Source organism: Ziziphus jujuba, chromosome 2, assembly GCF_031755915.1.
Source record: "Ziziphus jujuba cultivar Dongzao chromosome 2, ASM3175591v1".
NCBI lineage: Eukaryota > Viridiplantae > Streptophyta > Magnoliopsida > Rosales > Rhamnaceae > Ziziphus > Ziziphus jujuba.
In genome coordinates this window covers 3,248,000-3,265,853 of record NC_083380.1, presented here as the reverse complement: position 1 = coordinate 3,265,853, position 17,854 = coordinate 3,248,000, and the positions used below count along the sequence as shown (strand labels likewise).

The 17,854-nt window shown below is 34.7% G+C and overlaps 2 protein-coding genes across 2 annotated transcripts; both read left to right on the top strand.

Moving 5' to 3' along the window:
* Window positions 1–2,097: 2,097 nt before the first annotated feature.
* Window positions 2,098–8,412, top strand: LOC125422376 (putative disease resistance RPP13-like protein 1). Its single transcript, XM_060814492.1, has 2 exons — window positions 2,098–3,191; window positions 7,978–8,412. Exons 1-2 carry the CDS (start codon window positions 2,229–2,231, stop codon window positions 8,410–8,412), a joined length of 1,398 nt encoding a protein of 465 aa, XP_060670475.1. The 5' UTR covers window positions 2,098–2,228.
* An 888-nt stretch (window positions 8,413–9,300) lies between these two features.
* On the top strand, window positions 9,301–10,338 carry LOC125422034 (putative disease resistance RPP13-like protein 1). The gene has a single exon (XM_048472479.2). The coding sequence runs from the start codon at window positions 9,301–9,303 to the stop codon at window positions 10,336–10,338; it is 1,038 nt and encodes a 345-aa protein (XP_048328436.2).
* Window positions 10,339–17,854: the final 7,516 nt, after the last annotated feature.

The following is a 17,854-nucleotide window of genomic DNA, read 5'->3' as shown; positions in this document are numbered from 1 at the left end:
CTTATTTATAAGACAACTTGTTTTATAAATTTAATATTTCTTCATGGAGGCACCACATAGCCCATGTGATCACATGACTTCTTCGTCAACTCTGGCTGCTAGTGCAGACAAGTTCAATTTTTAAATACTTGAAATCCTGCAAAAATTAAATTAAATAAAGATTAGAACCTAGATGTTATCACCAAAAAAAAAAAAAAAAAAAAATTAATTAGATATAATCTAAGACAATGACGGAGTATGCAGCCAACTAATTAAGCCAGTAACAAACAGACATGTGAATTTAACTACTAGAAATAATTAAAGGAATAAAATAAAGATCTACTTGGTAGATCTTTCCAAGTCTTATTAGAGTTTAAGACATTGAGTATCCATTATCAATTTTCCAAGACTATTTCATTATGCTTATCAAATTGGTTTCATTTTAACTGGGTAAAAACTTTTCATTTCTGTATCAAAATCCAAAAGACGTAATTGAGAACATAAAGGGTTATCTGGTTTATTTGAGCATCATTCGAAAATGACTCCACTTTTTCCTCAATATATATAGCATAATAAAAATAAAAATGCAGCTACATCAATAACCCTGAATGAATTCTTTGTTAAATTAAGGAGAAGTTTATTGGATTTGAATTAATAAAAGGGTATTTAGTCATTTCAATTATTGACTCAACAAAATTTCAACACCATTCAAGCTAAAAATAAAAAGATAAAAGAACGTTCCTCTACATTTCTCAATACATGATCTTAATCTTTTCATTTGGGTTGAGAGTAGTAAAACTTCAAACTAGAAAAAAGCAGCAACAGATAGTGGGATTAGTACTGTAAATGTGGTTGACAAAGGATTATTATATATTAGACTTGCAAAAAAAAAAAAAAAAAAGTCAAAATTTGTTCAAAAAATTATTATTCATTTTCTTGTTATAAAAAATAAATCAATGAAAAAATAATGATATATTTTCTTAGTTTTAGAATCATTTAAAAAAAAATGATTGTTCTATTCATGCTATGAAATTTAATACGCACACTACATGTTACATACTCTTAGTTTTATTTCAATTTTAATAACTTACACCATTTCAGTAATCCCTAATTTATCCTTAAATATAATTAAATACATATACTACATATAATTACCCCTAATTCCTTTAAATTAAGTACACATACTACATACGCTACACTATATCCCTAACTTCTAAATCCTTGTTATTTCATCTTCAACAATCTTTTTCGATCCAAATTAATTCATCCAAATGAAATAGGATACATCTCATATACAAAATTCAAACAAGTTCAAATCGTCTAGATTATGTTTATCGAATAACTATTTTACATAATGTTCATTTTTGTCTGAATTATACTAGATTAAACAAGATATATTTAGTACTTATCCAGAACTTGGATGGTTTCAAATTATTCTGGTTATATATGTCACATGAATACTTCACGTATCATCTATTTACTTCTAGATTACATAATCCGAATGAAATAAGATGTTTTGATATATAGAATTCAAACAATTTCAAATCATCAAAATTATGTATACCAAATAAGTACTTCACGTATTGTTTATTTTCATCATGATTATATAATTTGGATAACATTACTGAAACTCACCAATTCAACCTCATTCATACTTTTACCAACTTTTAATTACTTGATCCTCTTTTTATTAATTTACTAACTAATTTTTTTTACAAATTCTATAATCACTAAACACATATATTTTTTGATTTTTTAAATCATCATACATCAATATTAATTCATAACAAAAGTGATCTTAGGATATTAATTTTATATCCCTTTAAATTTCTTGGCCCACTGCATAAAGCATGTGCTCTTCATAAACTTTTTTTTCTTTCTTTCTTTTTTTTTTTTGGGTAACTTGCTCTTCATCAACTCTTGCTACTATCTGGAGTAGACAAGTTCAATTTTCAATTGCGGGAGTCTAACAAAAAATTAGTAAAATAAAATAAAGTTTCAAGATGGCTATAAGAAAGAAAGTCAAAAAAATCATGCCTATTTGTGTCTTTTAATTTTATTTTTCTAAGAATTTATTTGTCTTCTTATACATTGGAGCACTAATTTAATAAGCCCGCATGCTATTGCTCTGATTAAGGAAGGCATCTAAACTTTATCAAAAAAGCAAGGCATCTAAACCTTTTATCAAAAAAAAAAAAAAAAGGAAGGCATCTGAACCCAGCCTAAAATTTCCACCCGGAATAAAATATATGTTAAGATCTAACACCAAAGCTATTGCTCTAACACATTGCATTCAACAAACCACAAACTCTCTGTTTTTTCCCTTGAAGCTTTCCCTTTTCCATCTGGCAACAATCTTTGTTGTGCGATTACTACCATACCCAACCATGGCTCTCGAACTGGTTGGTGAAGGTTTGCTTTCTGCTTCCCTTGAGCTGTTGCTTGATAGGATGGCTTCTCAAGATGTCATGGACTTCATTCGTGGAAAGAAGCTTGATCAAGGGCTGTTCAACAAGTTGAAGATCATGTTATTGTCTGCTAACAGAGTGCTTAATGGTGATGAGATGAAGCAACTCACTGATAGAGATGTGAGGAAATGGCTGAACGAGCTCAAAGATGCAATCTACAATGCAGAGGACTTGGTGTACGAGATCAACACTGAAGCTCTACAATATGAGATTGAAAGTCAATCTGGAAGCCACACATTATTTCAGGTATGCAACTTCTTCTCGTTTAGAATCACTATTAAGAATATAGAAGCCAAGATTGTGGAGATTCTAAACACCCTAGAATTTCTTATGGAACAAAAGAAACATCTTGGTTTGGTAGAAGGTAGTGTTCAAACCAAACCTTTCCCAAGATTATCTGCAGCTACTTTGGTTGAAGAATCTGATATTTATGGGAGGGATGCTAATAAGGAAGCCATCACTAAGTTGTTGCTATCTGAATCTGATGAAGCAAGTGGAGGTAGCGACAGAATATCTATGATTTCCATTGTCGGTATGGATGGGATCGGTAAGACCATGCTTGCTCAATCTGTTTACAGGACTATTGGTGATAGGATCATGACCAAACCCTTTGACATCAAAGCTTGGATTACGGTGTCAGAAGAATCTGATGTTTTCACATTAACAAAAGCAATTTATGAGGCATTCACTAATTCCGAAAATTGCACCATCAAGGAAAATTTTCAACTTCAACTTAAACTGAAGGTTTCGTTGGATGAAATCAAAAAATCAGAGACAAAAACTGAAACAGAGCAGCAAAACAGAGAGCAATCAACCGAAGAAGGGAAAAAAAACTACTGCTGGTTTATTCAATGTTCTCAGCTTTTGTGGCTTGCAGCACCCACAAGCAAAAACATAACAATATTTATACTAATAATTAACCCTGCCTACATAAAACATTATAAAATTACCATAAAAGAAGTTTCTAAAACTTGGACCCTAAGTAACCAAGGCCCACAAAATAATAACCTAAAAATCAAGTTTATATTTCAACACCCCCCTTTAAACTTAATTTGTTATGCCAATTAGACTTCTCAATTTGACAAAAACTTCATGTTTAAAAGGCTTGGTAAAAATATCAGCTATTTGATCGTGTGACTTCACATACTCCAGCTGTACATCTCCTTTGACAATGCACTCTCTAATATAATGATAATGTGTATCAATATGTTTACTTCGATCATGAAAAACAGGATTCTTGGCCAAGGCAATTGCTAATTTATTATCCACATATATCTTGGTTGGTTCTTCTTATGGACAACCCAACTTCCTTAACAAGTTTTGAAGCCAAATTGCATGACAAACACATGAGGTGGTAGCTACATACTTCGCTCCACATGTTGAAAGAGTAACAATTTGCTGCTTCATTGACATCCATGTAAAAGCTGTATCTCCCAAATAAAACACAAAGCCACTTATGCTTTTACGACCATCTATGTTTCCACCCCAATCACTATCACTATATCCAACAAGCTTGTAATCATTGGAAGTTGAATAATACAAACCAAAACTTGTTATACCTTTTAGATATCTAAGAATTCTTTTTGCAACCTTCAAATGAGTTATTGTTGTATTCTCCATGTAACGACTTATAAATCCTATTGCATAGAGAATGTCTGGCCTTGTACATGTCAAATATATTAAGCTTCCAACCAAGCTCTTAAAAAATGTTGGATCCACTTTTTCTCCTTCCTTATGCTTCGATAACTTGACTCCACATTCCATTGGTGTGCCAACCGGATTTGCCTCATCCATCTTAAACTTCTTAAGTACCTCCTTAGCATACCCTTCTTGAGTAATTAGAATGCCTTCACCTCCTTACTTCACTTCAATGCCAAGATAGTAAGACATGAGCCCAATATCGGTCATCTCAAACTCTCTCATCATCTCCTCCTTAAACTTGGCAAACATACTTGGATTGTTGCCCATGAAAATTAAGTCATCTACATACAAGCACACAATCAATATATCATCTCTTTTAATTTTAATGCAAAGTGCATGCTCATATGGACACTTAATAAAACTCCTTTCTTGGAGATTACTTGTCAATTCTATCATTCTAAGCCCTTGGTGCTTGCTTCAACCCATAAAATGCTTTCTTCAACCTTAAGACTTTGTCTTCATGTCCCTTGATTTCATATCCTTGTGCTTGTTCGATGTAAACTTCTTCTTCAAGAACTCCATTTAAGAATGCAGACTTCACATCCATTTGATGTATTTTCCAATTGTGTTGAGCCGCCAATGAAATGATTAACCTTACTGTTTCTAGCCGTACAACAGGTGGAAAAGCTTCATCATAGTCTATACAGCCCTTTGACTATAGCCTTTTGCTACCAACCTTGCCTTATACCTTTCAACCTCACCTTTAGCATTCATCTTGGCTTTATACACTCACTTCACACCAATAGCCTTGGATCCTTATGGAAGTAAAGCTGGTTTCCATGCTTCGTTCTTCTTGATTGCTTTTATCTCCTCATCCATGGCATTCTTCCAATTCTTGTCTTCCATTGCCTCTTGGAAGTTCACGGGTTCACAATCAGCAAATAAACAAAACAAAGTGAGATCATCTTGGTTTTTGGTTACCTCATATATCTCTTGTAAAATCTTAAACCATGGGGCCCTTGCACTTGAACTTCCTTCTTCTTCAAGACCTGTGGTTGGTGAAGCTGGTGGGGTGATCAGTTCCTCTCTCATTTACTCCATTCCTAGCTATTCTGCTTCTTCCTCTTCAAGATATGGGAAAAAATTGTAGCTTTCATTATGTGATTCCCAATTCCACTCTTCTTCTTCATTAAATATAACATCTTGGTAGATTTTTGTTTTCCCACTCTTAAGATTGTAGAGCTTGTACCCTTTGGAGTTTATGTCATAGCCAATGAATACATACTTCTCATTTTTATCATCCAATTGCTTCTTTTCTCATCGGGTACATGTGCATGAGCTATGCTTCCAAACACTCATAAGTGTGAAATACCAGGCTTCCTTCCACTCCAAGCTTCGTGAGGTGTTTTTCCCCACACACTTCTTATTGGAGATCGGTTAGATAGGTAGACAGCACATGCAACTGCCTCTGCCTAAAACTCCTACAGCAATCTCTTACTTTTAAACATGCTTCTCGCCATATCTAGGATCATTCTATTCTTTCTTTTTACCACACCGTTCTATTGGGAGGATCTTGGCACCATTAGAAACCTCCAAATTCCATGTTCTTCACAATATTTTTGGAATTCATTTGATGTAAACTCGGTCAGATCTCATGGATTTGATCAAAAGGCCACTTTCCTTCTCAACAAGAGCTTTAAACTTCTAAAAGTTTTCAAACACCTCTGATTTTTCCTTCAAAAAATACACCCATGTCTTTCTTGAAAAATCATCAATAAAAAAAAAAATAGTTACTCTTACCAAGTGAGCTTGGCTTTAAAGGATCACACACATCAGTGTGAATGAGCTCCAATGGCCTTCGGGCTCTTGAATTTGTCTCCTTTGGAAAACTTTTCTTGAATTATTTTCCAAGTAAGCACCCTTTGCATACTTGATCTGGATTGCGAATACTAGGTACTCTTCTCACCGTCTCCCTGTTGGACAGCAACTTTAAACCTCCAAAAAAGGTCCGAATCTAAGATGCCAAAGCCAATACCCATCTTTGTAGCACGCCTTGAGACACTTGGTAGCATCATTATGAATGTTGAACATGAACATCCTATTTCTTGACATCGGCACCTTGGCTATTAAGTTGCTTGCATTGTCCCTTATACAAAGATGGTTGTCTCTTAGACAAATATCATAATCTTTCTCCAAAAGCTATCTAAGACTTAAGATGTTACTCTTCATACTCAGCACATAATATACATTTGATATCAATTGGTGTTTTCCACTCCTTAACCGAATGAGGATGCTGCCTTTTCCTTTTACTGTTACCTTAGACTCATCCCCAAAAGACACATTGCCTCTCACAGATTCATCCAGCTCCACAAACATGCCTCTTTTTCCGTACATGTGATTGGTTGCACTGGTATCCAAATACTATGTATTGTCTTCATTTCTTTCATTATCTTTGTAAGCCAATAGTAAGGTACCATTTTCTTGACTTCTTTCTTTGACATAGTTCGCCTTCTCTTCAATCTTATTGTAGCCAAAGGTTCTACATTAGGAAGCATAATGATCGAATTTTCCACATTTGTAACACTTTACATGGGACTTATGATCATACCTTGGTGCTAAAAGGTCTCTCCCAAGGCCTCTTGTTGATCCTCTTCCTCTATGAAAGTTGCTGTTATGATCATCAACAAACTTCTAGCCCTGTCCAGGTCCTTGCCCGTGGCCACGTCCTCTCGCACGGCCTCATCCTTGTTGGCTTCGATCATTGTGATAGCTGCTAGTTTCCTCTTTAGTTGCATCAATTTAGGTCTTAAACAATTGTTCCACTATTCCTTCCTTCTTCTTCTTCTTTTCTTCATAAGCTTGCAATAAACCCAAAACCTGCTCCAATGACATAGCTTCCAAGTCTTTTGTTTCTTGGATAATGGCAACAATATGATCAAACTTTGAATCTAATGATCTAAGAATTTTCTTCATGTTCTTAACATCATTCAATTTTTCACCATTCCTTTTTAATTGATTGGTCACCATCAAAACTCTAGAAAAATAATCAGATATGACTTCTCCTTCCTTTATATTCAGCATTTCAAACTCAACTCTCACGGTCCGAAGCCGCACCTTCTTGACTGGATCAGCTCCCTTGTAGGAGATTTGAAGCTTCTCCCATGCTTCTTTAGCCGATTTGGCTTTCGAGATCTTCTCAAATGCATCATCATCTAATCCTTGATAGATTAGATAGAGAGCTTTCTTGTCTCTCTTTCTTGAGTCTCTCAAATTTTCTCTTTGGTTTTGAGTTAGACCACCTTCATTCCCTGATTCGATGTAGCCTTTCTCCACTATCTCCTACACATTTTGGGCACCAAGCAAAGCCTTGATCTTGATACTCCAATTATCATAGTTGTTCTTGTTGAGTGTTGGAATTTGGAAGGGAACCATACCATTATTGGCCATCTTTTGGCTACACAAACAATTTTATCATCGGGGGTACTGTTCATGCAGTATTATTCATTCTACTGTTTCGGGTAAGCTACTATTCATGCACGCACTGTTTATGCTACTGTTCATGTAGATATCAAGCTCTAATACCACTTTGTTGGATGAAAGTAAAAAACCAGAAGAAAAAATAGAAATAGAGCAGCAAAACAGAAAGCAATCAACCGAAGAAGGGAAAAAAAACTACTGTTTTATTCAATGGTTCTCAGCTTTTGTGGCTTGCAGCACCCACAAGCAAAAACATAACAATATTTATACTAATAATTAACCCTACCTACATAAGACATCATAAAATTATCATAAAAGAAGTTTCTAAAACATGGAGTCTAAGAAAACTTGGACCCTAAGTAACCAAGGCCCACAAAATAATAACCCAAAAATCAAATTTATCTTTCAACAGGTTTTTTTGGAAGGGAAAAAATTTCTCTTAGTTCTCGACGATGTTTGGAATGTGAATTATAAATGTTGGTATGATCTAAAGAGTTCATTTGAATCAGCTACACCTGGAAGTAAAATTATTGCAACAACACGCATTATAGAAATTGCTTCAATAATGGCTGGGGCTCCAAATCAATATCAACTAAAAGAAATCCCAAATGAAGATTGTTGGAGACTATTTGAAAAACATGCCCTCGGCAACGTACAGCCAAGTGTTTATCAAAAATGGGAAAAAATTGGTCGACAAATTGTTCAAAAATGCGAAGGGCTTCCTTTAGCAATAAAATCAGTCGGTGGTCTTTTGCGCTCAAAACAAGATCCTAAATATTGGGAAAATATACTAAAGAATAATATATTGAATTTGCACAGTGTGATATTCTTTCAGCTCTGTGGTTAAGCTATTATTATTTGCCATCGCATCTAAAAAGATGTTTTGCTTACTGCTCGATTTTTCCTAAAGATTATCCACTTGAAATGGAAAAGCTAATTTTATTATGGATGGCACAAGATCTTCTACAACCACAGGAAACTAAAGCACCAGAAGAAGTTGGAGAGAAACATTTTAAGGATCTAATTTCAAGATCATTCATTCTTACCAATCAATATGGCTTATTTACTATGCATGATCTTGTAAATGATTTGGCAAAATTTGTCTCAGGACAATCCTATTTAAGATTAGATAACCATTGCTCAAGTGTCATTGTAAGTAAGACTCATCATTTCTCCTATAAAGGACGTAAATCCCATAATAGCAAAAACAATTTGGATTGGGGTAAAAATAAGGTGTTGCGCACTCTTCTAGTATTGGATAAATATTACGAAGTTAGAGAAAAATACTTGATGCATCCTGAAGAGTTGCAATCATTGCAATACCTAAGAGTTCTTTCTGCAGATGCATATTACTTCAATGAAGGTCATCTCATCATGAAGATAGTCAATTTAATTGGAAATTTGATGCTATTAAGATATTTGAATATATCTGGGGCCCAAATTAAAGAAATACCTGATACAATTTGTTCTCTGTACAATCTGTAGACTCTACTATTGAATGGTTGTACTGTGTTTATTGGGTTTCCTAATTCAATTGGAAATTTGAAACATCTAAGCTACATGAATTTGACTTCTTCTTCTATTGAAAAGGTACCTGAATAATTTGCACGAGTTGCATACACTAAAATTGTCCAATTGTCATAAGCCTACTCATTTACCAAGCAATATCACAAAGCTCATCAACTTGTGTCATCTCGACATTTCTGGGACAAGTTTAATAGAGACGCCACCATAAATGTCCACTTTCAAAGGTCTGCAAAGATTAGAAAAGTTTGTTATAGGTAAAGACAATGGATCTAATATTAAAGAATTAGGTAAGCTTCAAAATCTGCATGGTCATCTTGGTATTAGAGGACTTGAGAATGTAATAAATGTTGAAGATGTTTCAAAAGCCAATGTGAAGGATAAGAAATGTCTCACTAGTCTGAGATTAAAATGGAGCGGTTATACTGATGATCCACTTAAAGCACGCGAGGTTCTTGGCAGGCTCCAACCTCATTCAAATCTCAAGCACCTATCTTTTGAAAATTATGGATGTTTAAGTTTCTCACCATGGGTTGGACATCGATTATTTTCTTGTATAAAAAGAATTGAGTTGTCTAATTGTAAAAATTGTTATTTGTTGGCTCCACTGGGACAGTTAACTTCCTTGGAAGGCCTCATAATTCGTAGATTTGAGATGGTGGAGAAGATTGGCAATGAATTTTACAGCGATAGTGATGGTGATGGTTCTTCCTCTTCTGTGATCACTAAGCCATTCCAATCCTTAAAAAAGTTAAGATTTTCAAATATGGTAGAGTGGAGGGAGTGGTCATTGGTGGAAGTGGAAAGTGCTGTTTTTTCAAATGTTAAGGAGGTTTTTTTGTCGGATTGTCCGAAGCTAAAAGAAGCATGCTTACCGAATAATCTTCCATCGTTGGAAGCTCTTCAAATATGGGAAAGTGATCACTTGGTTGCCTCACTCTCAATGTGTCAATATCCGTCACTGGGTTTGCTTAAAATACATTCATGTCTAAAGATGAAGACATTTCCGAAAGAAAGATTGCCCTCCAATATTCATACCATTCAAATTGACCAATGTAATGAATTGGTTTTGCTATCAAAAGAAGGATGGCCTTTAAATTTAAAATCACTTGAAATTAGATACTGTAAAAAGCTATTTGCGCACACCAACAGCATGAAGTGGAATCTAGGAATGCTTACATCTCTGACAACCTTACAACTCTCGTCGGTAGGTGAAGTGGTGGATACATTTCCAGTGGAGGAAGGATAGCTTCCCACCTCTCTCACATCTCTTGAGCTATTTGATGTTCCAAACTTGAAATCTTTAAATGGAAAGGCCTTTCACCACATCACCTCCCTTCAAACATTGCGCATTTGGGATTGCAAATGGTTCCAGTCCTTGTCAGAGGAAGGGCTGCCCACCACTCTCACTACTCTTGAGCTATGGTGTCTTCCAAACCTTGAGTCCATAAACGGCAAGGCCATTCAACACCTCCCTTCCCTTCAAAACTTGGATATTTATAAATGCCAACAGCTCTAGTGCTTGCCAGAGGAAAGGCTGCCCGCATCTCTTTCTCACTTGAATATCGTGTAGTGTCCTTTGCTAAAGCCACGGTGTCAGAGAGGAACAGGGGAAGACTGCCCCCAAGATCCAACACATCCTAAGCATACAAATAGATGATGAAGACATATGATCCATGCCTTTATAAAATTTTCAGGTATTTCATTTCCACAATCTTAGTCATATAAATATGCTTTTATTTATTTTTCTTTTAATTTTGTTGATGCTAGTTAATTAGAATTGTTTTTTTTCAACTTCTAATCAAATTCTAGTGTTCTAATATATGTGCACTAGTCATGGTACTTGTTTCCTCACAATGGACCAAACGTGAAGCTATTTCCACGAGGGAGGAGGGAGGGATTGCCTTTAAACTTACCACATTCTAAATGCTCCTTGTTCCTGCTATCCACTGCAATGCTTACCAGCAGACGGTCGTCTCATTTTCTCTTTTCTTAGTTCAATACCCACCTAGAAGGTCCTTAACTACAATTTATATGAGATCACAACATGTTTCTCTGTTTCAGTTCAAAAATTATTTTCAATTCAATGCTTTGTTTTATATGCATGCTTTTCCTTGTCATTATAGATTGCTTACATTCTTATCTAACAACTACTAATTAAAAGATTCTATTCTTTTCTTCTTTAACTAGTAATACTTGGTCTAATGTTTAGTACCAACTTAAATGTTGTCCATTTCTTGTAAAATATCCCCTGTAATCGGCCTTGCTTTCCTGGACAGACAAAGAAATTCTGTGCATGTCTTATTTTGCTGTTGTTGGTATGTTAGAGAACTCTTTTGTTCCCTGTTTAAACTAACTGGTGCTAAGGTTATTTCACAAGTTGCTTGCCACGTTGGAGCTGCTGGGATTAATTGAACGCACCGTTTTGTTGTTTCTGGAAATAAATATATATATTTTGGTCTTCTTCTTCATATATCAGATATAGAAAAACAGAGAGTGGAAAAAGTTGCAGACCCGAGAGAAAGCTTTGTGCGAGGTGAGTCCCTTTGAGTTTTGAAAGCCATTCTTTCTTGTTTCTTTGTATTCTCAATGTGGGTTTAAAAGAGATCTCTATGGAGATCGAAGAGTGAATGGGTGTATTGGGATCTTGGATTCTTGGTTTTGGTATTCTTGTGTGAATCCACCATTGATGGTTTGTGAGTAACCTTGTAAACACTACATTTACATAGTGCAGAAAGCTCAACACCTGAGCAACGAGGACGTAGGTCGATTTTGACCGAACCTCGGTAAATTTGTGTGTTTTTTGTTCAGTTTCTTTATTCTAGAAATAGTTCCAGAATTCTACAACAATTGCAATCCCAACTCATGATTGCAGGGGTTTGAGCTTCCTTTTTTCACTGCTATTCGACTGTGGCTCTGGTGTATTGCAGTCCGCATCCCCTACATAACCGATTGTATTTCAGATGTCTAATACCAAAGATTTAACTTTTTTTAATTCATTCAGGTAATAAAACCATGTATTACACATTAATGAGATAATATTGTGCATTTTATATTCCCTTGCTAATACTGCGGATTTTTCTGCAGGGTATTTGAAGAATGTGGAAGACATACTTTTAGCATGGAACTGCTAACTGTGATTTTCTGCAGAGATATACTTCTCTGTTTGTTACCACAAGCATCCTCATGGAATTTTCTATTTACTTGATGTTTATTGGAGTTTCAATATGCCATTATTTAATCTCATAGCATGGCCTCTGTCTTTTAACAATCCTGGTTTTTGCTCTTGCTCTTTATGTCATAAATTCTTAAATTTTCACTTGTAATATTTGGAGGTAAATTGGTAATTTTAAATTTGTTTGATACTTTGAACTGATATATCTTATATTAATATCATATGGGTTTTTATTTTTCCCCCCCACTTTTGGCAGGGTTTCAATTCCCAATTCACTCCTTGTTTGAAATGAAATCTTGTCTCTCATCAACTTGATTTCAACAATGCCAAGCGTCTGTTTACGTGGGGGTGATCTCAATTGCTGTTGTAGCACTTTATTGAGTGCTGATACTTCAGTATTGGAGAATTTTCTGCATGCTACCGGTCTCTAATTGCGTTGAATAGTTAACAGAATCTAAGCATATATATTAACAAACTGCAAAACTTCCGCTGTTTCATTTCTTCATTTTCCATTTTTTTTAATTAAATGTTGATGTTCTACGATTAAGTGTAAGTAGAAGACAGTGTAATTCAGTTCTATCTTTAAATTTTTTTTTTCTTTACGTGAATGTACATAACCTTGGCCATTGCAAAGGCCTGTGTAGTTTGTTGCAGCAGAGAAGTTTCTTCCTCTTTATTAAATATATTTTTCAGGTTGAATTTGTATGAGGGATCAGTGCCTTAGGTAAAAGCTAATGCAGAAGCTAAACCCCTGAGGCTGCAATAAAATTTAGGATTGCTGTATTTTGTCATAGTTTCAGACTCAGTACGCAATTTAGGATTTTAACAACTATAGTTTCAGACCAAGTATGCATTTTTATTTTGAAGTCCTTTTTTTATTTATTTTTTTTCACCTTTAGCTTTCTCTCAACCTTCTTCAGAACCGGTAAGCATTATGATGGTGATATTCCTTTTTATATTTAAAACCAATACTATCTCCTCTGTGTAAAACATGATTTATTTTTGCAACCAGCTCTATGTACGCATACAAGCTTTGGCCTGGTCAATTTCCCATTATTTAGTTGTTAAGTTTTTACTTCAACTTTCAAAAACAGAGCAATAAACGTAAGACAGGGCAAAGACAAATTAGGGGCTTAGGTAAGCAACAAAATTTTCAACGACAACAAAATGCTTGCATTGCTGCTAACTTGTTAAACAATTAATTCATTAAAAAGTCTATAAATTGATCCAAAAAAAAAAATGCAGAAGGTCATTATAAACTACCAAAAAAAAAAAAAGATGAAAAAGCACAACGTCATTATAGTTTACAAACATAATACTTAGACAAGCATCATCATGTTACACTACCAGAAAGAGTACCCAGAAGCTACAACTGGGCTATAAAAAATAAAATGAAAAATGCCTTTGTATTCATTTGGATAGAAATACGTAATCATAATAAAACACTTTAAACTTAGTATGGCATATATATAGACAGCATAGATACACATTTACAACACACCTAAACATACTTTTCGAGGGCTAATTTGGAGCTTTCCAATTAAACTGAATTAAAGTTAAGTATTTTTTCATCATATGGAAATGTAATAGTGCTATGTTAAAAAGTCCTTCAAACGCTATGAGACTCACTATACTGGTCTTCCTTCTGAGTCTGTCACCTAACATTCATGGAAGCTTCCCACATATTGTTAGTGATATTGTTCAAGACTTTAAAACCTATCAACTACAATAAAGCTGAATGCTCTGAGCTATATATACACAATATACTTATTTCATCAGTTCTGCTATTTGTTTGAATAAAAAAACCGTGTTTACTTAAAACATGATTTGTTTCTTAGAAGTAGCAGTAGCCTGCTCAATTTCTATCATATATTGTTTTGGATATAGGCTTTGTGGTTTGGATGATAGGTTTCTGGTTTGGATGAAACCTACTTGAAACATGGTTTATCTCCCAACTTTTTTTATATGTTGCTCGGGTCCTTCAGGATATGGGATTAATGGATTTGGTGGAATAAACTTGAACATGTTTATTATTTCCCAGTTAAATATATAAAAGCTTAAGCCCACTGAGACAGATGAGTTTAGAACAATGACACGTTCGATTCCGTTGTAATAATTCTCCTATCTAGCTGATGATGCTTGTCCAGAACGGTCTGCTCTCAGAACGGTCTGCTCTCAATTGTCCTATCTAACTGTTGTAATATTTCAGCTCCTGAAAACTGCCTTGGAGCTAACCTTCGTTCAAGCTTTCCATCATATTGTCGATTATTTCTCCATGCATGATTTATGGATAAATATCGACGATGTCCCATGTAACAAATCTTACTTCTTAAAGCTTAGAAAGAAGTATCTTCATTACAAGTCGGATGTAACAACCCAGTACCACCCGTATCAAGATATTGTCCTCTTTGGCCCAGGGTTCACTCCCTCTCTCCCCCCTGGCCTCAAGGTTTTGTCAAAACGCGTCTTGAAGGGAAAAGTATCCACAGCCTTATAGAGACTGCTTCGTGCCCCTCTCCAACCGATGTGGGATGTTACATCGGACATGCTTTGTATCCTTTGGTACTCCATCCAGAAAGTGTTCCATATACTGGAAAGTCATGTATTGTCCACAACACTGCTGCATGCATTGTAAACCTCTCCTTCTTAGAGATGTCATAAGTGGTGACACCATTTGTCCATAGATCTTTCAATTCATCAATCATAGGCCATAAGTACACATCAATGTCTTTTCCAGGTGCTGTTGGGCCTGGTATTAATAGTGACGTCATTGAAAAAGTCTCTTTCATGCACTTCCAAGGTGGTAGGTTATAAGGCACTAACATCATTGGCCATATGCTATACGAAGTACTCATGTTACTAAAAGGATTAAATCCATCAGTGGCAGCACCTAGCCGGACATTATGAGGATCCATAGCAAATATCGGATATTGTTCATCAAAGTGCTTCCATGCTTCTCCATCTGCTGGATGCCTCAATACTTCATTTGTGTTAGGATGCTTCTCTTTGTGCCATCTCATATCAATAGCAGTATGGCGAGATGTGAATAATCTTTGCAATCTTAAAGTGATAGGAAAATATCAAAGCACCTTTTGAGGGATCCTTTTCCCCTCAGTACCTTGAAATTTGTATCTCGGTTCAGCACATATTGGACATTTATCCAATTCAGCTGATTCTTTCCAAAACAATGCACAATCCCATTTACAAGCATGAATCGTTTCATATTCTAATCCAAGTGCATGAAGTGTATATTTTGCCTTGTAGTAAGACTTTGGCAATTTACTACCCTCTGGAAGTGCTTCCTTGAGAAGTTCAAGCAACATACTAAATGACTTGTTACTCTAATGGTTTAAAGCTTTTATATGCATTAACCTGACCAAAAAAGTTAATACAGAGAACTTTGTACACCCTGGATATAACTCGCTTTCAACTTCAGCAAATAATCCTGAAAATTCTTTATTTCTATGATCTTGATCTCCAATGTGACCTTCATATGCATCTACATCAATATCCATGTCACCTGCAGCATCTTGCATTGCTACCATCATATCATCATTATCATCTTCTTCCCTATCATGTTCAACATCTTCATCATCTTCCTCAAAACCTATTTCAATACCTTGAAAATTCAATGCCTCTCCATGATAAATCCAATTGTGATAATCTGGTGAAAATCCTTTCACCCATAAATGTCGTTCAACTACACTTATATCTTGGAAATACACATTCCGACAATATCGACAAGGACATCTAGTCCTATTATCTTCATCTAAATGATGTTTAGCCAATTCAATAAATGATTTAACACCATTTGTGTATTCATCTGACAGCTTATCATGACACCATATCCATTTTTTTTCCATAACTTCCTAGAAGAAACCAATAGTATAGTTATAAGGATATAATATATCAAGCACTTAAAATAACTTAACTTGTACAATATTGAAGCTAAAATGGGTTTAAGTGTCTCAATACACAGCAAGATAGCATTAAAGGATAGGAAATTAAAAGAACAATAAGCTAGTTAAATAGCAAAAGGAGAACAGATATTGCAATATTCATATACTCAAAGACATGAAATGGTTTATTTAAAAAGAAAACAACAAAAAGAACAATGATAGGTATACTAAGCATTATTCATTCCACTAATATTTGTTTTTGGAGTATATTCATAGCCATCTAGAATTAACATTGATAATCAACTTCACTTTATCATAATAAAGATAAAACTTCAATGACCTTGTGTCCAATGTGTTTTCTTATAGCATGATCATTTTTAAAGGTGACAGCAAGGTAGTGGAAGCACAATGTCAGGAGCTGCTAATATATATTTATGTATCACATAAAAATTATATGTATGTAGATATACTTTCTTGAAAAAAATAAGAATAGAAATTTCCAGCTTACTAGGCATTAAGTTATGGCTAAACCGTGTGATATAGAGTTATCTTGTAACATAATATTTTAAATAGAATGTGGACAATGTTATTATGTTTCTATGATGACTTGGTTTACAAGCTGATTTGGAGTTTGGCAAGTATCCCTACATTTGGTTATTTCAATTGCTCTGCCATATGATTTTTGGGCTTAAGTTCGTGTAGATGCACTACTTTTATTGTTTTTGCCAAAATAATAAATTAGTTTTTTCAATCTTATTGGAGGGTAAGTCAAATGGAAAAAACCACCTCATCCACGAACAACCAAACCATAATTCCAGGAAATGACATATAATTACGCTTAGAAATTATGAAAACCAAATAGGATATGGAAATGTAATTTGTATAAGTCATAGTAACTAAAAGTATTCACCTAATCCTATATATGCTGCAATAAGCTGTAAGTTGTTCCAACAAAGAATGCAGATTACATATATTTGTTTTCCTATTGACTCATCATGTAGTTTGGTATGAACCCAAAAATAAAAATCTGATATATTTTTCAATATTTACAGTACTAGAACTCTGTCATTTACATAAAGACACCACAAACTCAGAAAGAAAATGTCTCTTACCAAGAATGCCTTCCTTAGGTTATGAAGAACCTTTTCCCTCTCGGCTCATCACATCCAGCTGAAAATCCAACCAGCTCCTCAATTCAGTTGCTTTCGTTTGATATGTATAAAACCCAATCATTCACGTACAGAAATACCTTACAAGCTGAGCAAAAATACATATGAAGAATGACTTCTTCATTCAGCCAAAATTCTGGAATTGGATGAAATTTGATAGGTGGTAGCAGAGGTAATAAGCTGTATTTTGAAAAGAAGAAAACAAAACTGAGAGAGAGGTTGAGAGTGTTACCGGTCGAAATGGACGCACAGAGGGGTGGACTCCTATCACACAAAATGTTTCAAATGGGGATTTGCTTTTGCTAAAACGTAAACATAAGAGAGAGATTGGGATTTTAGCAAAATGAAATAAATGGGAAATATGGAAAAAGGCAGCAAAACTTCCTACCAAAGTAGAAATTCATATTTGGGTTTCACTTTCCAATATAAATTTTCGTTTACTTTCTCTATTTTGCTTTCTTTTCTTTCTTTTTCTCTTTTTCTCTTCTGTCCAAATCATATGAACCTAAGAATTAACCATAT